Source organism: Hylaeus volcanicus, chromosome 4 (genome assembly GCF_026283585.1).
Source record: "Hylaeus volcanicus isolate JK05 chromosome 4, UHH_iyHylVolc1.0_haploid, whole genome shotgun sequence".
Lineage (NCBI taxonomy): Eukaryota > Metazoa > Arthropoda > Insecta > Hymenoptera > Colletidae > Hylaeus > Hylaeus volcanicus.
This window is the reverse complement of record NC_071979.1, coordinates 15,703,458-15,727,783: the sequence shown is the minus strand read 5'-3', so window position 1 is coordinate 15,727,783 and position 24,326 is coordinate 15,703,458. Positions and strand designations below refer to the sequence as shown.

General features: G+C 41.4%; 1 protein-coding gene and 1 long non-coding RNA gene across 4 annotated transcripts in view; one reads left to right on the top strand and one right to left on the bottom strand.

The window, feature by feature from the left end:
- LOC128875373 (ankyrin repeat and SAM domain-containing protein 1A-like) overlaps positions 1-24,326 on the bottom strand; it is a 69,560-nt gene that overhangs the window by 16,760 nt on the left and 28,474 nt on the right. For all 3 annotated transcript variants that reach the window (XM_054120894.1, XM_054120896.1, XM_054120895.1), the window contains one exon: positions 20,060-20,234. In XM_054120894.1, the coding sequence (XP_053976869.1) occupies positions 20,060-20,234 (175 nt within the window). The remainder of the gene's footprint in view (positions 1-20,059; positions 20,235-24,326) is intronic.
- On the top strand, positions 11,749-20,022 carry LOC128875376 (uncharacterized). The gene is made up of 3 exons (XR_008456809.1): positions 11,749-12,527; positions 12,603-15,230; positions 15,305-20,022. It is a non-coding gene; the product is annotated as an uncharacterized LOC128875376 (long non-coding RNA).

Below are 24,326 nucleotides of genomic sequence, written 5' to 3'. Positions count from 1 at the left end.
TATTCCTTGATTCCTTACTCTGCGGTCCATTAAAGCTGGGAAATTTGCGGAGAAGCCACGTTTCTCGACGGTCGTAAACATTAAAGTAATCCTTGCGTAAGTAAGTGCGTGCACGAATTTCAAGGGGCACGGTTCACCGAGAAACGAAGGATGGATTTCGTTGGACATTAAAAATCCGCGGCCATTAAGTCAGTCGTAAACGACGCGTCGTTACGATTGTCGAATCTGGTCGTCTGTATCAAGGAAGGTTGTTAAACGTCTGCATGTGTTTGTATTATTTGGTGATAGGAGATGTAACACGCAAGAACAATGTGTACATTTCTTTCCAAGTGTCACTGTAATTTTCAATAGGCTGGGTCCGATTAATTGTTAACCGACTTCAAAAAGGAGGAGGTTACCTAATTCGACATGTATGTTTTTTTTTATGTATGTTCGCCGATTACGCCAAGATGGGTTGACCAATCGGGATGAAATCTCTTGCATCTGGTATCATTGCCACTTGGTCCCATAAAAAAAAATTTGACCTTGTTTTATTTTTTACCACTTTATATCACTTTTATTGCAAAAAGAGTACTATTTCACGTATGTTCAGCCTGAAATCGATGATACACCTTACATTTTGCTGTCGGGCAGGTTTTCGCGATGATCCCATTTGCTTGATAAATTTATCAATTTCTTTATTCTTTCTAACTATTGTTATTGCAAAATTCCTATTCTTTGATGTAACTCGGCGATAAATTTACCGATCGAGATGGAACTTTCCACATTTAGTAGAAGATGTTTTCTTGATGTTCGAATTTGCAAAAATTTATGTACACTTTTATTGTTTAAAACGAATGTTGCTGCAAAATTCCTATTCTCTGGTGTATCTCGGCAAGGAATTTACCGATCGCGATGAATCCTTTCCATTTAGTTCCACATGTATTCCTGATGATCCCATTTGCAACGATATATTTTACATAACTATTGATACTGCATGAAACCTATTGGTTATAGATTGTCACTAAAAAGTGTGAAATAAAATAATTTTTAGGAAAAAAATATAAGCTATTATATTATATAAGATAATTTTATAATTTATTTTAAGTTCGAGAAACCAATGCAAGGTTCGACTTGCTCGATGGTTCGAATATCACGCTAATTTAACGTTGCCTTAAAACTGTGTCAATTTCACATTTGACGAGTCCATCTCAAATTGAGGAACATGAATTCTAGGAACTCATTGGTAAAGCGTTATGTACGGGTGAGTAAGAATGCGGAGCACGACTTGTTACGTTCGTGGGATGTTCAGGGACTTGCTAACAATTGCTGCAATTTGTACAGTAAATGACGAGAGTGTCATCCTTTATCAATAATATAATCAAATACCGAGTATCATCCTTTACTAATCTTTGCAGGTGTCGAGCAATATGGTTAAGTGAATTCCAAGTACAAAATTAACACATGCACAGAATAATTTTATGATGAGTCTACCTGTGAAATTTGAAAACGAATTCAAATGTAAATAAATAATCTGTAGTTAGTGCTACGTGTTTTATAATAAGTGGTGCCGAGCATGCGAGTAAAAGCAACCTAACAAATTTATATTCCCATGTCCACATGGAGAACGATTCGTGTTGCAAACACGGTCGCACTCCTGCGTCTGAATTCGTCTCTGTACGTCAATTAAATTCAATTGATCGTAGGTGCCACGCATTCTTGGACGAATCACGAGAACGACCGTCGTCCAATCGCTGCTCCGTAATAGATGCACCAATTTATGGGTGACGTAATGACTCCATCACGGAAGTGGATAATTTGCTAATAATTAAATAAGCGAAGATCAAGTTGATCCGAGCATGCGAACCTCGCGCAAGGAGCCTTCATTACACACCAGCATTTTATTCACGTGTGTGTGTATGTGAAGAATGCTTGCAGTTGACTATTTCCACAGACAAGAAACAGAATTTTGGGAAACTCTTCATCAAGAAATTCTTTTCCGTGAAAAATAATTTCTTTCTCAGGAAACGATGACGCTTATTGTTAGATGGAAACAGAGTGATCGTCGATTCCTAATAACTGCGCATCACGGTGTGTTTGAATATGCTAATGACCCTAGCTGACTCATAATGCCTCCAATTAAACTTAACTGCGACGCTCAATGGGTTATGAAATGAGGCTCGGATGAAAACCAGCGCTAACCATCCGCTGAGAGGAATTTCTAATAAAGTCTGAAACCACAATCGTCACGGAACGCGTAATAAAGTTGTATAAAAATGATTATCACTCCAACCGTGTATCGCTCGTGTTGCATTTACGAGTCCAGACATCTAACGTTTCGATTCTTGCAGTCAACGCGAATTCCTCGATTATCTTTACGACACGATTTTTATCGCTGTGAAACGAGAAATGTTTCTGTATTAATTTCTTATTTATCGCGATGATACGTCTGCTTCTACCTTTCTACGAACCCTACATGTACACTAACTCTAAAAAAATTATAGCAAACGTCACACAAACTTAAAAAAGTTATTCAGTCATTGAGAAATTTAAAGGAATGTTACTTCATGTGGTATTTTATGTTATAAGGTGGATGCAATGATTACAAACGGCAATTTCGTTTTTTACTTTCACAGTCTAGGCTAAAGATTACTTGCCTCGAAGACACCAGGTGTCCCAAGACTTTTGAGCCGCAGTGTACGTACTTATCATGAAACATTGCTGGCATTCAAAAGTATGATTGCGCGAAATCATTTCGAAGAAGGCCGTCGTCTGAGGAAATGGCAATGGTGACGGATACGCGGACGGAATCGCAACGACGCATTCGACTGACGTTGATCTAACCGAAACCTTGAATAACTTCAGTCGCTTATCACCATGAGTATCCATTTTCGCGTCCAACCGGTCGAAACACTTCTTTCGTCGATAATTACTCCGGCTATAGAAGGTCTTTTGAGAGTCTCTATCGACCTCGAGACTTATTTCATTTACTTATTTATAGACGTGGAGGAACCCTTTTATCTACGCGAAAGTGATGACATATCTAATTTAAGAAAACATTTACAATATACAATGTATATTTAAAAAGTATATAAAGCAGTTCTTGATGTTAGGGGCTGAAACGAAGCACGAAATCCCCCAAGGAATTTAGATTGTTGCCAAATTACATAATCTGGCAGTGGATACCCATATGAGGTGTAGATAAACTCAATTACTCGATCCTGTTTTAGAAGTATTTATGCTGATTAGATTGCGAAATCGTAGGATTGCTATATGAGCCGTTCGTTGCACAAATCGATTAACTCCATAAAACAAAAAGTTGAGAAACGAGATCAAAATGACCTCTGAAATAATTTATTTATTATTCAATGACCAAACAAATTTTTTCCTTTCATTATGTTAATCGATATTATTCAGGAAAGTCATCTATATATATAATTAAAATTGAAGCGTCTGTCTGGGATTTCGAAATAATGATTTTTTTACTCTTACATGTGGCTTTTCGCACCTTGCTAACACCCAACCCAAACATGCTTTTGCAAAATATTTATCTGTCTGTCTATCTGTCCGTTTAAACGGACTAATTTCCAAAACTACTGAACCAATTTTCAAAATTTTTTCAGTAATAGAAAAATACGCTATCCCGGAGTAACATAGGCTATGTTTTATTTTGATAAAAATACGTTTTCAATTTGAAATCTCAAAATTTGTAAATCAAGTCGGAAGAAAAGCGTTGCTCGGCTACTTTGTCGGGGTACGCTAACCAAATGGTTAGATATACGTGAAATTAGTAATAGAAATTAGTAATAGAAATTAGTAATAGAGAAGTAATAGATCTAGAAAAAAGTCAGGGACACGATATATCTAGCTTTTATATTTAAACCACAATAACGGTTTTCATGTTAAAAATGAATTGAAAATTATAAGGTGAACTTTAAAATTTTTCAAAAAGTGGAGTTATTTGATTTGTGTAGTGAACGGCTCACATGGCATCTGTAGATTTTGTATAGAATCTCAAATTTTTTTTTATAATTTGTAAATACGTATATGGTGGATCGCTGTTCTTGGTACTCCAGAAATAAAGATGATTCGTCGTGAAAAATATGAATCGAAAACACGAAGTTCTCCTTTATTTCGTTTTTACGTGGCTTTGTTTCGAGGGAATCGAGTTTGCAAATTCGGCGAATATTTATGCACGCGACTCGTTGTCGCGACAACTGCTTGAAAGGTTGACAATGGCAGACACGATTATTACGTGAATTGTTAATAGTATTACCGTTGCTTCTGTCCACAGAATTGTGCTAGGTTAATTACACAGATGATGTAATGATAAAATGAACGAGTCTATCACACTATCCAGAGTAGGATGAATGTTTATTGTCAAGCGGATATTAATTCGAAACATTTACGTTAATATACATGAATTTGTGAACAGTGAAATTACTATACCAATATCAAATTAATTCTAATAATAAGTGTGATTGTAATTAAAGAAAAAATTATGAAGTATTTTATCTGATGATTGTAGTATTAAATATAAATTTTCTTTTACGTTTACGACTCATTTCTTCGACAATGAACCATTTCTGTTTCAGTTCTACCAGGAAATTATACCCTACTGTTTACAATTCCTACTCCAAACGCAAGTAGATTTTTCCTTCCAGTCGTCCTATAAACACTACGGATCCATTTAACTCGTGTCAACAAGAATCTAAACGCCCCAGGGTTCTCAATAAAAATTGAATCGGAACACATTCGACATAAATAGAACTACCGAACGTAAAGAAACAGCTGTTTAAGCGCGCGTTTCTTTTTCCAGCGGATCGTTTGTTTTTTCTGCATTTAAAAACGGGACGCGTTTATGATTTATCGATGATCGACGAGTCCATTCATATTCGTGAACACACGCTAGTGAAATCGAATTGTGTATTTGCCCACGCGCATGCTATATTTCGGAGCGGGATTATAACATAACACACACAGCAAGACCTGTGCCGGGGGCCAAAGTTAGAATCGGCTCTAAAAATATCAGAATCGCGAGCCAGAAATAATCGAGGCGGACAACACGAATTCTACGAGAAAGATGACCCCGCGCCGTTCGTAATGGGCACCGATTCCGATCACTTACGAGCGAACGAGCTAACAAAGTAACGATCCAGATTAGAAACCAGCGTGGAGAGTCGTTGATCAAATTATCAGAGCCACCGAGGAGAAAGGAAAATTGTTCTATCCTAAGAGGGAGCTTCGTTAAAACAAATCAACAACTAAACAGTGGAGCCACCAAGAGCAATTCTGTTATCGGAACCGATGCATGCCATTTAGGTGCATTATAATCCACTCGAGTGCAGTATCTCTAACTTTCTTCGTGTAATGGTTTCTCCGAAAGAATCCGGTACAACGGACAGAAAAACGCACGTTGCTTCTTCGACCACGTTTAGGTATAATTGAACCAGAATGGGTGTTCTTTCTCCGTGTGGAATGTAAAAATGAACGAGTACACAAGAAACTCGCACACATTACACAAATGGCTGTCGTTAGGCCACAGAACAGAATACCAAGTATCACTCAGGTATTCCTGATTATATTTTTGCAGTAATTTTCTTTGAAGAAACGTCGAGTTTGGCTTTCTATGCCAGTACCTCTAAAGACTACACCAAGCCTAAAACGAAAATTCATCTTCTCAGATCGCTCCAATTTCCTATCACAAACAAATTCCAAGAAATTAACAAAACGGAACCAAAATATGTACCGATTTCTCGCCTCGTCACGCATCCTCGAACGTGACGCAACGACCCGGACGGACTATAATTACATCAGTTGAACGCGACGAGCAACAAGTATGTATCGCGGTTTTTGCTAGGCACGCCAGGAACTCCGTGCACGCAGGATTCTCGTAGAGTGCACGTGGCACGTGTGCACGCGGCGCAGGCGCTAAACACGAAACGAAAACACGTTCAAACAAGAGGGATTCCGAGGGAAGAGGGGGCCACGTACCACGAGGAGGGCAGAAAGTCCAACGTTCCCCAGTTGCGGATGTCAGGGCTCGTTGTCCCTCCGTCGTTTTCTTTTCCTCCGCAGCCTTCCAGATGTCCTTCTCCCTCTCGACAGGACACGCTGCGCCTCTGCCAGGCCCTCCGTGCTCGCGTGCTCCGAACAATGGCCTCACGGCGTCATTACGCCAACGACGACGGTCGTCGCTTCGTTGATTTTCGGAAAACACGGACTAGCGAACCTGGACACTCGAGTCCCGTTCAGGAAAAATGTCCGCGCGACGCAGCTGATCCAATGCTGGTCGTCGATTTTCAACGTTGAAATGTTTGCACGAGATACAACGCGCACCGAGTGCTCTATTTATCGGGGCGTAAGTCCACCGTCGAGTAATTTACGCAGTTCCCACTTGAATGTTTATGAAATTGATGATGCAATTAAAGTTTCCACCGATGTTTTACTTTACACGGGATGGGAAGGATTTTGAGGAGCGATCTTTGCCAAGACCACCTGGTCGAGTATAGAAAAACAAATAGGATGTTAACAGATTGTTGACCGGCCACGAGTTAATTCGGGTTTTCATGTCCTAACGTTGTTGACCGGTCACGAGTAAACTCGTGTTTGCACTTGCATTATCTATTTCAATTTATGAAAATAAATGATACAAAAGTATGATAGCAAAATGTTATAGTTATGTAAGAAATATGTATGTAAATATTTCATTTCAATTCATTATGTTGGTAAAATATAAATAAAGTTTGTTGGAGTTTATTTAGATTGTTTTAATTTCACATTAAATTACGAAATAATAGCCGGTGACATGAAGTCGTTTCTATGTAAAATTGCCGGTCAAGAATGTGTTAACTTCGATATGCACTTCAACTGCTACGTACCAGAATCGTGACAGTTAACATTGTCAAATCACCAGGTATCCGAAACTCTGTGTTACACAGTGTTGCTTCGGAGTGCAACAAGTTCACTATGCACAGTATGACTCTAGAAAACCTAGGTCATTGGACTCCGGAAGAACAAACACGATTAACTTCGTTATACACTCCAACTTATCTATCGAAGTATTGACAGTTAACTATCACCAATGTATGACTCTAGGACATCTCTAGGCCGTTGGACTCCGAAAGAACGGACACTATTAACTTCACTACACGCACCAACTTATTTTTCGGAGTCCTGAGATTTTTGGAGTTACCTATCACACCTCACAAAATATACACATCTCCAAAACTCTGTACTTGAATCACCGCGATGCAACAAGTGCACCGTGTGTCAGCGCCACCGACAATCTAGGTCGTGGGACTTGGGAACAGAGACACAATGTTGACACTTAACCGGAGATTGCTATTCTAGAATCGAGCGCGGCGGATTCCCCGAGCACGTATAGCGCTGCGAATTCCTCCGGCGATTCCCTCCTTTCTCCTCGACTTTGGCCACGAGACCAGCGGTTTTCTGAACGCGACCGACACGCCCTGGCCGCACGAGCCGCGCGCGATGATCCACCTGCCTCGATCGATCCTCGTTCCACCGCGCACTGACGCCTCGATCCCAACGGTTCGATCGGTCTTCCTTCGACTCGACACACGTGACCATCTAGCTACCTCTCCCCGCAGCTACCTGTAGCGTGAGTCAGCCGGCAGACTTTCGGCGAGTTTCCGTTCTTTCAGCAGCGGGCTTCCGGTAGTCTCGATGCCTCGCAATTGGTTAATTCGTCGACTCTGGCCAACGAAATAGGATGGAGACGACTCGACCTTGAGTCGATGAGCAGAGTTCGAAGTTGCCAGGCGATCGTGAGGCTTTAGGGAGTCCAGGATGATTGACATGGATGGTCTTGGTTGGGCTGGCTATTGGAGCTTTGGTAATTGAATGACAGAGCTGAGCAGTTGTCCTGTTAGCAAGGGTATGGAACCAAGGCTATTTGAATTCCATTCCTCTGGAAGAATCAAAGTGTGTCGTACTTTAACTGACATTTGGAGCCAAAGGAATGATCCAAATCAATCTTCGCTCAGGACATACTCAAGAAGCCACACCAAACCATTTAACATCACCTCCCACTCCACACTGACTCTTCCTCCATACGTGTTTCGATCACCTGGAAATGGTCCCGTCGACGGAATCCCAGCCATCCAGTCGGGATCACTTTCACCGGCGTCACCGGTTATTGTTTGCTTCCGTGATCGCTCGCAAGCAGTCAGAGTGCAGCGGAACGTCGAAACCGGTCTACCAGGCTGGCCAAGGGTCAGAGGTGAGGACCTCGAGGATCCTCCGATTCGATTTCACTGGTGGAATGGACGATCATCCACCGTGTGCCTTGGAGAAGCACGCGACCGACGAGCCAGGACCACGTTTCTCACGATGGACAACGTCAGCTGACTACCGCGACCCGTTTAGACTTCTTATCGTTCGGCGAACGCACGAGCACGCGGTCATCCGAGTAAACGCGATGGACTCGTTCCTCGACGTGCCACGAGGCTGCTTAACGAGACGACTAATTCGAACGTGTTAGGTCCACGAGGAGGAGTCGCCTGGTGGTGGCAGCGGTGTAAGAGGAGTAGGAGTGCAGCGAAAGGAGGGGAACGGAGGACCGTGCCTGGTCCTCGCCACCCGCACTACCATCGACTCAACGAGACGGAAAAGGAGAGCCAGAGAAGCGGAAACGAAGAAGAGAGACGCGTAGAAAGTCGCTCCGACTCGTATACTGGACGGCCAACACGCTGCTCGTACGGAAAGATGACCCCAGAGATGGGACTAGCGCTTGTTGGGACCCCAGACCGAATTACACCGTCTGCCGATGGAGACTACCAGGATCGAACATTGCTTATCCGTTTGACGATCATGGAGAACTACTCTGGAGCCATTTTTGTAGATAATCGTGGTTCTGTGTGGTTCTCTTTTCACGAGCCATGAACTTGCTAATTTATCATTTCATGAACAACGTTCATTATTAACCCTTCGCACTCGGATGTCTCTTCTGAGGGGACATCGTAAGTTTAGGCAAACTTCATAGGCGATTATACAGGATAAACTTATGAGAGTGTAAAATTTGTAAAAGTGTATGATTTCTGGAAGGTTTCTATTCAAATATCACGAAAAATCAAATAAAAATATTGTACATGTATTAAGATATATATAACAAATATGAGCTTGTGTTACATGATGGAAAAAGAATGTGTGAAAGCAAGATGTGAGAACATATTTTTTATAACATGGTGCAATTTGTGAACATAAACAAAAAAGCCTGAGATTGCAACTTAAAAGATAGAAACTATCAATGCATATCTATGACTGTTTCACGCATTATCACACACTAAAATAGTATAAAATTTTGATTTTTGACATAAATAAGTCCCTCAGTGTCTAAAAATTTATATAAGCTCGAGTATCATCACAGTAAATTACATGCCGTATAATTTACATTATGTAATATGACGTAACTTCAGTTTGCACGTTCTGTAACGAAATGGTTCCGAGTGCAAAGGGTTGAAAATTCTCTATTTTGTAGAGCCTAAGACTTTTCTTGAATTTAAAAAATTCTTTCAGACACTGCACTCATCTGTAGCTAATCGTATACAGCTTATAACTCCGTTTCATTATTCCACGCCGTTCCTAATTGAATTAAATAAATAAATTTCCCGATGAAAGAAGCAGCGGATGTACGGTAGAGTTTCCATTTTTATGGACGCGTGGATGCGTTACGAGGACGCTTGGATCGGCGAGTTTCGATGTCAGCGAAGTTCCAGGTCCCCGAAAATGAGGAGACGACCCTGAGGAAGAATTGAATGGCACAGAGCAGACAATGAATCCACACTCGCGCGCTTGCATATGGCGAAGGTTCGTTCCAGCTGACCAGGGTCGACTATTGTCATGTTAATGAATAGAAGACACATTTTCGAGCTGGAAAGTTGCGTTCGGGAGTTGCGTGTAATTACCTGGTAGTCGAACAACAACATGCGCAGGGCTCAGACCAAGACTTTCAAACTAAAAATAAAAACTTTCTGAATAATTCTTCCTGTTTAAATTTTGACTCCAGAGTCTTGTCGATTGGTATCACGGTTCGAAGTTTCCAATTAATCGTAAATGATCGCAATTGTCTCATGGGAGCCTCCGCAAGGACATCTAGAGCAACAAGTAGCGCCCTGGAGCCAATAACATGCGCAGTGCGGTCATTGATCAATCGCTTTGTGAGGAACACCTGCTGTGATCGTCGAACCGATCATTGCTGTCTCGATCCACGAATGGTATTGCGTTGGAGGTCATTCCGTGCCACGCTGGACGGTTTTTGGAGCAACAATTCAGACTTTGAAAAACTGCCAAGATGAACATTGTCACATTTTTAATGTTTTAACCTTTCCTCGCCTATTGAGAATATAATGTGTCCGAATTTCAATAATGCAAAGTGTTACTTTGAAAAGAATTCGATAAAGCATGGAATTACCCGCGACGAAGCTGGACACCAGCAGACGGATTCCACGGAATGCATGACTCGTCTCTCGGTGAAGAGTCGTCGCCGAGCCGTGGAGAAGTTCGTTAGTCTGGGCTTTCTGGGAAACTTCTCGGAGATCATGACTAATCCATTCTTCCTCCGAGGAAACGGTACGTTGTCCATTAAAATGCACCGTGCGTGCGAGCGAACAACGCATCAGACCCCGTTGCTTCCGTTTAAGATCAACAGACGCGCGTGAGCATCAAGTAATTACACGCTGGTAAAAGCCACACTCGCGAAAGTGCCTCGAATCGTAGCAACGCCTCCTTTCATCTTACAAAAAGAACCCTACGTGTAACGTAATTCGTGCTCGTAATCGCTGGAGTATTTGTTTGGGTAACATTTTCGACTCGAGTCTTGCATGATTTCAAGAAGCGAATTATTAACAAATTGTTGACCAGTAATTTTACACAGAAGCGATTTCATGTCACCGGCTATTATTTCATAATTGAATCTGAAATTAAAATGATCTAAGTAAACTCGAATAAACTGTATTTATATTTTACCAACATAACGGGTTGTCCAGAAAGTACAAGCCAATTTTGAAAGAAAACTCAAAATCATATATGAAATTTGATATATATTTATTCAATTACATAAGTACCATTTTGCTTCACAACCTTTCCATCTTTTAAGGGATGTACACATATTATTTGTTTTCAACCATTCCGATATATTCAGATCTGTATCATCGACAAAAAATCAACATGGACCTTCCAGACAAACGAATACATGACACGATGAGCAAAGCTTTTGCAATATTCTATATCGCCCTGAGTTTCATAAATTGAAATAGATAATGCAAGTGCAAACACGAGTTTACTCGTGACCAGTCAACAACAATTGAGCATGAAAGAACGAGTTAACTCGTAATCGGTCAACAATGTGTTAACTGTCAGCCAACAAGCCAAATATTTTGATAATTCGATGTTATCATTTAATACATTTTCAGTTTCCTCGATTTTTAATCGTTCCACTAATAACCGACGCATCTGGGTTCCGCTTATCTTTCAGCGTGACCTCTGATTCTCAACCCTGGCCGACTAAAGGAAATCGTTCTGTTTGGTTTCTTTCCAACGAGGCGCGTCATGAATTTTTAATTAACGACCGATCCTCGTCGCGAAATTAACTCCACGCTGGCGATAAGCGAGCCACTTATCGCGTCGGTTACGGAAAGGCTGGAATTATCTATGAACTCGTAATACGTCGAACCGCGAGAAAAAGCTGGTCTGGGAACAGTCATACCGCCGAAACGAACAGAGAGACAGTATCGCGTGAGTCACGTTTCGTGGTTTATACATTCCTGCGCGATGTCATAATCTGGCTCGCGTGCGAGTTTCTACGACTCGTAGGAAAATGCTTCGATTTGGGTTTAATAAACTTTCTTTACTTCTACTTTGTTTTCGTGACCGTGGAAGAATGTTCACAAGGTGCTTCGTAGAACGTCGACGGGAGGATTTATTCGTGTAATTACTTTGATAATCGAAAGCCGAAACACGATTTTTTGTGATCTTCTTGGATTTTTTTTGCTTAAATCCTTTTGTACAGGATACAATAATAGTATTTGAAAATATGAATCGGAGTTCATAATTGTGTGAAATCTATTTTTATGTCGTTTGACACCGGATTATGAATGAATGTTATAAAAACGAGTGTTCATGTGAAATTTTTGTATTCCACAAGTGAAAGGGAAATAAGAATAGCCTCAATTTTGGGCAGTTAGCGATAAAAATTTCGAAACGCACCGATTGGTTCCCAATTGCATCTCGGTCGCGAGCGTCTGTCGGAGGGAGTCGCACAATTTAGCGTCCATTTCGAGCATGTATTTCCGCGTTCTTCCGCCCGACAACAAAGAGGCACGTACTTTCCGTTACGGTCATAAACGAAGCACAATGAGAAGTTAACTAGCCCACAGAAAATAAATTCTGGTTCCTTCCCGTTGCAACGCGTCGCTTGGCGCAGATTATGTTTTTTCCGCGACAAGATAAATCGCCTCCCACCGAGCGTGCAGTCGATGTCACAAAACAATTGTAGGATCTTTTGCTTCGCTATCAGATTTACAAAAGTAAATTGTGTATATATAAATTTACATGGATTTATCGTAAGTATCGTATCAACTTTATCACCAATATTTTTTTAGTTCCGTGTGAACAAAATTATTTTAATTTGGACACTTGCGCTTCGAGTTCGAGCCACCTTCGATACAACGAAACAAAAGAAAATATTCCAAGTATCTCCAAGTTGAATTCGAAACGGCTCGAAATTTTCAAAGAGGAGGGATTCATCTCGAGATGCGTGAACGGAGAAACTTCTGATTTATTTGAAGATGGTAAGAGATTGTTGCCCGGTGGGAGAGATAAACTGCGATAAGATACTCGGTATCGTTTATCAAACGAAACATGGTCGTGTCCCCTGTCGGAATCTTACCTTTGTCATGAGTCTTGCTACGTGCCACGGAAAGCTTTTATTCTCGTGCTGTTATATACCTGGAATATACCATGGTGTATATTTTGCTGTACTTTCATGTGAGAATGTACGAAGCAAGTAATGATATGTTGTCAATCTTCGGTTTGGACTACGTATAGTTTTGACACTTGACCCAATCAGTTAGACACTTCGTCTGAGATTTGATTTGATTAAAATCCACTTCGGTCATTAGGAGAGAGTGATTTGCCGTTATGGAAATTATGACGCTGTGACCGCAGCTAATGGCTTGAATATTACATCCTAATGAAATATTAATGATACTCTGGCGGATGACTAGTGGTGTACTTTGATACAAGACCCAAATACATTAATAACGACTAATTTCAACGTCTCGATTCGTCTGTTTCAATAAAAGCAACAAATACGCAACTAAATACATATGCAACGTAAACGCCATGCTCTACCTAGTAGAGTAATAACTCGAATATTCTATAAAATGATATCACAAGATTGAAAAAATTCATAGAAAATTTGTATACCTAACAAAATTACTTATGCCATTTTAGGAGCCATTCCTCCAATCGTATCCTTATGACACAGTTATTTTAATTATAGTCGAACGAAAAATTAGAAACGCCCCACTTCCCAACGCGTGCCACAATAACGGGTGTTCAAACGGGTTCACGAAACCCAAACGAAAAAATCGTCGATTGCGGCTGTTCTTGTTTTCGTCTGCTGTCACATCGAATAGGCGTATGTCAACGTATGAGTATGTCAAGCTCGACTATCCCTTTGGGAACGCATGCCTGTGCCGTAACGTGTACCGTAGTCCACCGGATGTCATGATGCGGTTTGCCTTATTGCAGCCGCTATATTAACGTTCATGCGGACGTTGCTGTCGAATCGGACGAGTGACGTTAATCGAGCCAAATTATACACGCTGGCACACCAGAGGCTAGAGAATTCATCTTGTTGACTAGCCTCGATTTGAGTGCCCATACAAGCTGTATCCTAACACGTGGTGCCCACTTCAGCAGATCGAGGACATGAAAACAATGAAAAAAGTTTATACACGCACACGTGCTCCATTTCGACCTTGTTCGCGAGTTATAGCTATTTTTGTAGCCTATAAACTTCTAACCCTAAACTGAGCTACTACTGTACTGTTGACGTATGCTACCGCGAAGCCCACTGGGTAGCTTGCAAACTGTTACTAAAGAATGTACACATTTATCCTATTCCAAAACAACCCACCATTATCGTACCAAGTATAACGCTACTAGTTCGCGCGCTCGCCGTACGCTGAACCCCTACCAAGCTCTAATCTAGACACTCAGTTCACGCGTGTATCCACCTACACTTGATATACCTGTATATATCTGTATATCGTCTGCACGCTTCGAAGATCGATAACAAACGTAAGCATCCGTTGAGACGCAAACTTCTTCGGGGGCAACGATTCGGGTAAGCAAAGAGCTGAAGAGATAAAGACTGACCCACCCGCATTATCGAAAATTCACAACCTACGACAAGTATGGTACTCCAGGAGTTCCGATAGCGCACGGAGGAACCGTGGACGCATGTTTTATCTGTTGAAACGAGAAGCCACGTAACTCACGGCGTCGATAAGGCTGGCTCGTTTGTTGATTTAGCGCGACACGCGGTTATCTAAAGATATCGCGCTGTTAATGTACAAACTGGTGGATTTGTGGCGAGGAGGAATTATTTGCTAGAGGCACCGTGATCGCGAGACTCGAGTTTGCAATGATTGGCGACCGTGAAGAGATGACTTTGCAAGTGCAGAGAATTAAGTCCTTGCAATTTGAGATATTTTTATGTGAACGATACTTTTCTCCAAAGAAAAGTATTCATCAAAATGAGAGAGTGGGTGACACTTGAAGGATGTTCCTCGTCGTCCCGTTGCATATTGATGCAGCAATGTCGCGTTTTACGCCGCGGTGGACGCCGTTGTGCAACGCGACAACGTGGACGCGCGGATGAAAATAATTAAGCGGCTAATAATATAAAAGGACGCGTCGTTGAATCTCACCTTGCTCCACTTTCCTCTCATGCGTCGTTCGGAAAGTAACGCGTGCAATTAGATTACAACATTCCCGTAGCATACAGGAGCGTCGAGTACCTAAATTACACGAGTGGCAAATCTGCACAATCGCGAAGGAAGTCCTGTTTTTCTGTGTGTACTTTGAATCTTTCTATGTAGAAACGTTCACTGATTCCATTCCTGTTCCATTTATGAATCGTTAAAATAGAACTTCACTTGAAAAAAAAGAATGGAAATTCAATAAAGGAAGACACGAGGAATGCTCAACAGAGACCAAAGGTACCACAAATCACTTTATCGCTTATTTCAATGGCCAAGGATGTTTCCAAGGACCATTTCTACCACGTTTTCAGGTACCCTCCCTTTTTTAAGCTTGGAACATATGAGAACAATGACCCTACTCAGACGACAGGGTTCAAGAAACAGGCCATGCTACCTAAGTAAGCAGTCGAGAAGCTGAAAGGTGTTTGAACATCGGGCAAACTGCTTCTTTTTACGGTCCAGTGGGAATATTACCTCCCTATGTCTTTCTCTCCTTCACTGATAATTGGATCCTTTCCTAAATCACTTCGCCACACTCGTTTACCTATGGTTACCAAAACTTAGAGTACTTTCTTTTGCTAACATGGAATAATTGTTATCCGTTTATCGAGAAAATTATTATCCTTTTACCAACATCTCATTATCTAATTAAGTTCAACTAGTCTAAACGCCAATTCATTTTGTCACCACTCAGAAATTTAAAATAGCTGCCACATGCAAGAGCTAATGAATATTGTAATTACCTTCCTACGTTATCGAGACGAGGACAAGTATGATATTAATGGACGTGCATGCAGCCAAATGCATCTTACTGCTTGGACGAATTAAATGATTCGTGATATTTCCTTAGTTATAACGATCGAACGAATATCCTGAATGAAAGTGAATACAATATTTACAATATGTCAGCCGTTAAAGCCTAAAGATTTTTGATATTTACAGAGTATGTACAATGACAGTATGCGAACGAAGTATGTAATTCATAATCTGAAGCGCTTGCAAGTATAAATTTAGTTACTTATATATACAATTTAATTGGTAACTTACCGTGAAGCGTTAAAAGTGCATTAACAATCGTGACAAGTTCACGACCGACCGTGTTAGTCCGTTTTTCATACAGTATTATCTTACGTTCAAGGAAAGAGAAATCAAGGAAACATGATCGCACGCAATCACGCTGGTATTCGTTTCACTCGCATGCAGTTTCACTTAAAATATACTCAAATATATATATATTGTCACAGCAATAAACGCAAAAATTTACTGTGGATTTCTTGCACGCCTTGCGTTTCGATAGCGAAAATATCGTTCCTGGTTTTTGGGATAATCAACTTGCGTTGAAAATTTAAAAAACGACTGAAATAATAATCTGGAGATAAAGATATATTTGAAGTGATAATAATCATAAAAGCTTAAACATAGGAGTTTTTTAAAATAAAGTTGTATATAATTTTCTTTTTGATTAGTGGTAATAGTGCAATAGTAACTACTTACACTGTAAAAATAATTATAAAATATGTTGCAGTAATTAAACAAATATTTTATAACAATAATAGAAGACCAAGGTTATGGATATCAAGCTTGTCAGGACTATTATCATAACAAATATACAAAAATGTGATAAAATAAGAAACTTAACTGTGACCCGTTATTCGCTCACTTTTCCTTCTCACTTATGATTCAAGAACAAAGGAAGAACATTTTGGTTTATAAGCAAATACGCGGCGGGCAGCATTACTTCGCGAGGCAATTTAATTGTACATTTCAATCAACATGAATCCCGATTAACGTCAAGCACGAGAGATCCGCGTAAGAAACGACAACAACGAACCGGAAAAGCAAGCTCATTAACGACGGACGACGAAAAGAACGCTGGACAGGGACCAATGAAATAATCACGAAAGCTCCAAGGACGTACGAAAGCGACAAAATAATTCAAGACATCGCATACACAGCAGCATAACGTTTATTAGCACACCAACGATATATATGTATAAATATAACGCACTATAATCGCTTAAATTTACCGTCTATACTGTACCTAATTTTAATATACTCTTACACATGATTACTCGCCGAGCGATTACAATAACTAGACGAAGCGTATAACGTAAAATAAAATATAAAAATCAATCACAAAATAAACTATGTGTATACCAGGGAAGGAAGTTTGATGTAACAAATCAAAAAAACACTTAATCTACGAGTCTCGCTATTCGTCGAGCGCCTCTGGCTGTCGCGGATAGGTTCGTTTAAATTGTAATATTACGATGCAAAAATACAAAGGGAGATTTTGATTGTAACCGAGCTCTACGAAATTATGGATTTATTATTGGATAACGTGTACAAGTAGCATGCGAGAAGATTGCTCTTGAGGATGAGTATGCGCCTCATTTTCAGAAGCAAACCCTTCGCGAGCGACTACTGTATTTTGCTGAAAATGGCAGACTGATACTAGACACAGTTTGAAAAATAAAAATGTCGAGAATAATTTGTAACATCCAGGAGAAACCTATCCACGATTTCCTGATAAACGCAACGTTCTAAATCACCCACCGCACCCGTTACAATACCCACTTGTCGATGAATACTTTCACTTATTGTTAGGTATAACTTTCGTTAAGATCTACAACGACGATATCTGATACGACCTAAAAGAATCGAAGTCCGATAACGTGGAACCTCTTTGAATACTTGGTGTGATGTCTTATAGCTACTGCTGGGGAAAGGAGAGATTGCACATTTTTTCACGAGGAAAAATTCTTTCCTCTACTTTATCGAATATACGCGTTACAACGAACGTGTAAGTGAAAAAGGAAGCGAATACTACGGTGTGGTAAGAGTGTCTATGATTTCGTGTAACGATTGTGCGTTTACTGTGGTTAAAAAAGTAGTATCTTTTACGATACGTCGGCACCGGCTTAAAAAAAAACAGGTTGTGCGTATATTTACAGAAACAGAGTAACCGACGTAATGTATGTGGCAAATGATAAGTGTATATGAAACCCAGAGTAAACTCTAACAGGGAAATAATTGGCAAAATGATCGATACAGTAATCATCGTTAGTTTCTATACAGATATCATGTACAGTGTATACATATACGCACGACGACTCGTATATATAGGGTGCTAATGAAAGAAATGATTCAAGAATCCGAGGACGCGTAGTGACGATTAAAATTACCGAATTATAATTTTATCGTAATTCGATGTTATTGAAAATTGATATAGATTGGTAGCGTAGCAATACGTTTCTTTTGTTGACGAACTGTTACGTCTCGTAAACAATTAACGGTGTGAGCTGTACTATGTGCATTACTTAACATTAGCATCCGATTGTCAACGTTGGCACTAGCTGTTTCTAGATTGTCATAGTTGGAGCTAATCGACGTACCACTACGCCTTTTCGAAGTATCAGCTTTTAAATTTATGTAAAGTGGATTATATACTGTTCACGTAGTACTACATTCTCAGCTTGTAAACGTTTAGATTGGTTCACAAACTGCTACGTCTTATTCAAAACTACACTCGAGAGTCTCTAATACAGTTCCATCTGTTTCTTTCACAACTTCTTTCAGGTTGCAAACGTTAAAAGGATATGACGTAAGAGTGTCCTTGGTTACGCGACAAGTTATCCTTTCTTCTCGATAATATCCAAGCTATAACCAACATATACTGATAAATAACACTGGCTGCCCGAGAATGTCGTTCTTGAATCCTCTATAAGAAGATCTCCTTCTGCTCTGTCAAAGCTGATTCATGGCTCTCCGATCACTCATTTAAACACGCGTCAAAACTCTTGAATCCTCTTTCAAAGACCCAGCATATACACGTATATATACATCACAGTTAACGAACCAATGTAGTCGATAACCTAAGGAACTATTCGATCTTTAATCGTAGGTAGCTTACACAGAAAGGTGTACGAGTCTACTCTGTCGATCGTGTATTTCCTTTCCGACGAGCGTTTCGCCGGAAACGAGGGCAGCTTCCGGAATTATCGTGAAAACACTTCGCTCTGGCAACGAGAAACTGGCGCTGAAGGTGAGCAGAGCACCTCGAGGCACGACAGTCACAGTACTGCCTCGTTTATTGAAATCAACTGGCCACCGTTGGATTATAAAGCGATTTAGTAACGTGTAGTCGCCACAATATGCGTGCAGGACCGTTTTGAACTGCGGTAAGCGGGTTTTCAGTTTCCCAGTTGCTAGCTGCTCGAGACGACAAGTGCTCGATACAAAGAAACTTAAACAGAGGTTGAAAGAGGAGGAGATGTTTTCATTTCAAGTATCCCTATCGCAAATTTATTCAAAAAGCGAGGCAGTGCTGTTATTCTCTCCGCAGATAGGATTCCGCTTGCGCTGCACGTCTACCGTCGCGTGTTAGCAAAGACTGAAGACTTTATTAGCGTATCGCGGCTATATTCTTCGCTCGACGCATTCGTCCAGTCGGGGAAATTAAAGGAATGCCACGTCCCGCCAAAATACTGGACTTCTAGACTTCTGGCGCCGGCCAGAAAACGCGAATCTAGACGCCCAGGTCTAGCAGTCCCACTGGATCACTTTTCTCCAAGACCCTGACATTAAAACACGTCCGACTGCGGTCAAGTTGAACATCCATGACGCACGGAACGACGGATACAGTATTCTAGCAAATCGTACAACCAAGGAGAACACAACGCAACTTGAATACAATAAAACAATCAGCACAAAACAATAACCGCGAGAAAAGTTGTCATGACGGGAAAGAAACCCTCGCAGTTCGACCAATCGAAAAGAAAATTCCCTCAAAAGACAGTCCTCTCGTGAGCAGTTTTTTTTTTTTTTTTTACTCGACGTGAAATGACATAAACGCAAACGATTACATTCTCGTGAATTCTTCGTTTGGAATTTTCTGTACCGGCTGTTTACTCTTCACCCGTGGGAGTATGATCTCCCACTGGCGATTGTCGTCAGGGAAACGGTCAAAAACAAGAAAAAACAAAGACGTAACACAACGATTATGCATTTACACGTGGGCAGAAAGAAGCGTCATGCGGTGCAGCCAAGCGTGCGTTGTTGTTTACCTGCGAACGGCACATCTCCGAAGTACTCCTCGACGTTGTCCGTCGACATGCTCTTGTCCGACAGAGAGACGCTCGACAACGAGCCACTGGACGCGTCTAGGGAGCCACCGGCTGGAAACTGCAATAAATCCTCGTCCGTTTCCGTTTCCATGTCGCGGGACCTCCGTTTGTATACCTGACGGGACATAAACGCAAGTACGATTTTTCGAAAGGCTTTCGAGCTTCGACGACAGATTTTATCCTATTCTGTTACTTTATCCTATCCACCTCCACGAAAAAGGTTACGCACTACTGTTTTACACTGTTGCATATATGTATGCATCGACTCGAATGCTTTAACACTTTGGCTGTCAGACTAAAACTCGTAAACATTTTTACCAAGTTAACATTTTATCCCGAGACTGTTGAAGATTAGATAATTTAACAATTGTCGTAATATTTAATTTTTTAAATCTGTTTAATTCACAAAGTCTATCCAAATTCATTTTCAGTATGGTCTCACTGCTGGAAGTAATTTTTTTAGGTCTCTATTGAAAACTCCTGTCACCCATTTCTGGGTGACGCTGCGACCAACGTGTTAAAACACTTTATGAAAAATAATTTAGGCATACCTATATTTCAATTTTAATGGTCGATATGAAAAATTCTATTGCAGCCATTATTACCCAGGGAATAATAAAAATTCAAATGAAAACTTTCCTTTATCGGGAATTTTCATCGAACGGTTTTGTCAATTTTCCAACGATAATTCACGAGCGTATTATCGAAAAAATGATGAGAAATGACATTTCGCGCGGCAGCGTTTACAAACGACACAGATATTCATTCTTCCGTTCGCAGAGCGAAAACGTCCACGCGATAGGCAAACAAACGCGGTTCCAACTCGATAAAAATCTATTGGAAGCGATCACTTGATACGATTATATAAAATAAACTGCATGAAACATAGCTTGGACAAATAAATCGCGAGCGAAAAATATTTGTCCCCACTTTCGATTCGCAATTTCGAATTTTCACGCTTGGGGATATTAAAATTTCAATTTACCATGTCCGGCGAAAATGCCTCGTCCGTTATTATTCGCGATATCACGTGCTTCTTGATGAATATTAGACTCCGAATTTAATAATACAAGCGTCAAAAGCGTGCACATATTCGACCCTAAATTGGCAAGAGGATCAAGGGTTGCTAATTATAAATAACACGATTAAAGATACCAAAGATTAAAGATTCGAAATCTTTAACAGTCAAATTTCAAACTAAAGGATTGAATCCAAAAGTCATTAATTCCGTTTTTGTTTGTTCTCTTTAAAAATGTAATGGTATCTACGCTGCGTGTATAAAAATCACCGCACCAAATTTCATTATTTTCAGACAAATCATCCTTAAAACATTAAACAAAACAAACATCATCATATGTACACGCATTCACCCAAACATTCGAGTTCTTCAAACATTTCTAAAACACATATGCAGTACCTAAACCATCATGAAAATCTAGAGAAAAAGAAGTCAATGTTTCAGAACGTTTAAGGCAAAAGACCTCCTCAGCGTCGGAGAGATAAGATTCCGTCGCGTTGCGGATCGTCGTAACGCAATTAAAATTTGACGCCAGGGACTCTTCGGTAGGTTCTTCTCCCTCTTTATCGCATCTTGTCTACGTATAGCCGGAAACCGTCACTACAAATTCGTAGATTTCTCAGCGCCGCGGCAAGGAGACCGAGCGTTCACGAGGAGAAGTCAGACAGGCATAGAAGCCGAGGGCTTCATTATTCAAAGGGTGTCGGCGTCTTGCATTCTGCCGCTCTGCTGGATCCGCGGAAGTTGACGGGTGTGAACCAACCATCCGTGAGCAGTTCCCCCCCTATCCTTCCAACGCCTCTTCCGTCTTCTCGTCCTTCCTTCAGCGCGGCCTCGCACTGCCTCGCTTTCTCCTGTCATCGATCCTTCCGGATTTTCCACGATACCCCTTGATCCTGTCATCGAATCGCATCTGACATTCTCGCCTTTCGCGATTTGCGGCGATGCCAGCCGAACGAACGGATGCCGAAAGGACGGTTCGTTTCCAGCGGATATCCACGCCTCGTACACGTCAGGTCCTACGCCTTGCTGAATTTTCGACAAAAGATAGTCGATACGAAACGCTCGACCAGTCCATTGGCCGTTTAATTGGATTTTTATTCGAGGTGGATCGGCAATGCACACGAATGAGGTTGCTGGGTATAGAAGATACACCAGGACCTCGATTAGTGCACGAGGATTTCGTTCGTTGCATCGTGTCGATTTATGGAGGGGGTGGTTGCTTAGCAAGAAGAGACACGTTATGATCGTATGAGTCGTTCATCGCACAAGTCGGTTAATTCCATAAAACAGAAAGTTGAGAAATACGATAGAAATGGCCTCTCAAATAAATTATTTATTATTTAATGGCAAAAAAAAATGTTGTCGTTTAATCAGTCGTCTGTGGCGTTCTCTTTTCAGAACACAAAGACTAATATTGGATCGCGAAGACGGCTATATATTAGGTCGTCCTAAAAATTCATGCCATTAACTCTTCAATAACCAATGTAACTAAATTTTACGCATCGTATACTTAGACTGCTGTGCTTGGAGTACAAGAAGAGATGCTTGTTTAAAACGGATCAATTCCTGAACGAATCTCAATGTTTTTCAAATCGCAATGCTACACGCCCGAGTTATACACTCGACCTAGCTTTCCTTGAAACGTAGGTTTAAAATTCCCAAAATGGATGAGCCAGTACAATGTAAGAATTGTAGAATTGAAGACAATTGTAAGAAGCGTTCCATAGGAAATAATTAACACGAATTTGTGCTCGCGAATGAAACACAGAGGCCAGCTCCTCCAGAGGCGGGAGTTTGACAGAAATTTGATACGCGGATTATACACGGTTTCATTTCACAAACAGCTCGTGACCCGCGTCGCTTAAGCAGAGGCCTTTGTCGCGACAACGTTCCAGGAGATGACTAAATTGTGCCGAAACGGTATCTCGTCCCCGTTGATGAGATTTACGGGCTTCAATCGAAATGGAGGTTGACTCGTTATCGCCAGTCGCGACCCTGTGACTTGCCAATTACCGGCCGGCTAGATTGCCGGATCCATGCACTCGCGCACCCTCTCCCTCCTAGTTCGACGAAATTGCGTGTCGCTTCCTCAATTTACAGGAATCGTAAAAGAATATTCTTCGCGTAACAAACCGAAAACGGAGGAGAAAAAATTCAAAGACATTCAATTTCCACGATATTTCGCGCAGTGCTCAACCCTTCCTGCGGATCGTTTGGAAAGGCATCGATCCGGAAAACGCGAAGGCGCCTAAGTTAAGGTCAAAGTCCCCCAAACAGCATACGCGATATCCTATCCGGCATCCGTAAATCTGGAGGCACTAACTACTCGATCCACCCAAGGAACGCCACGAAGCGAGTGCACCCAGCACATACAAACATGCACACACACACACACACATGGTTCCCAAAGCCTCTTGACGTCTTCCAACTCCTCGCTCGAAGGATATATTCACTGTGTGATATTTTGTGAAGCGTGTATAACCGCTGAAAGACACGGATTGCGAACGCATATAGCAGCCAGCGGGAAGGAAGTAGCAAGAGGTGGAGGCCCGTAGGATGAGTAGGAAGATGCGCCGCTGCGGAGGAGGCGGGAGGCATTGGGGTGATATGGGGATAAAGAGAGCAGAAGATAGAGCGATATAGGAGAAATAGAAGCACCGCGCGGCGTGTGTTATGGATATCCATTCGCAGTGGATGGGAAGCGAACGTAGTCAGTCTCACAGCAGAATGATCACAGGATGACGCGGCAAACGGCGGGAAACGAGCGATACAGGCTGCAACGACGAGAGAGAGAGAGAGAAGTCTAGCTCCTTGCAAATCGCATCACAGATCAAACACGGCTTGTATATTAAACGCAACCTGCTAAGGCGTCTCCGCAGACTGCTTATCTAATGTCCAAGCTCTAGGGTCAACCTGCTGCCTAGAAGGCGGCATAACCCTCGCTTCTACTCTGCGTTTCTTCAATCAGAAGCTCGGTGTAGTCGCTAATCTCGTCCCAACTCGCCGATCTCGACCAGCGATAAACATTTCTGGACGTGCCACTGCTACCAAAATGAACATTTCAGGCCAGTACTTTAACGACCCGACGTGCAACCCACTACCGTTTGACGTCTTGGTATGCGACGCGAATGTCAGCGCGTAGACGAATGTATATCCTGCTCCTGATCACCGGAGGATGCAAAATTA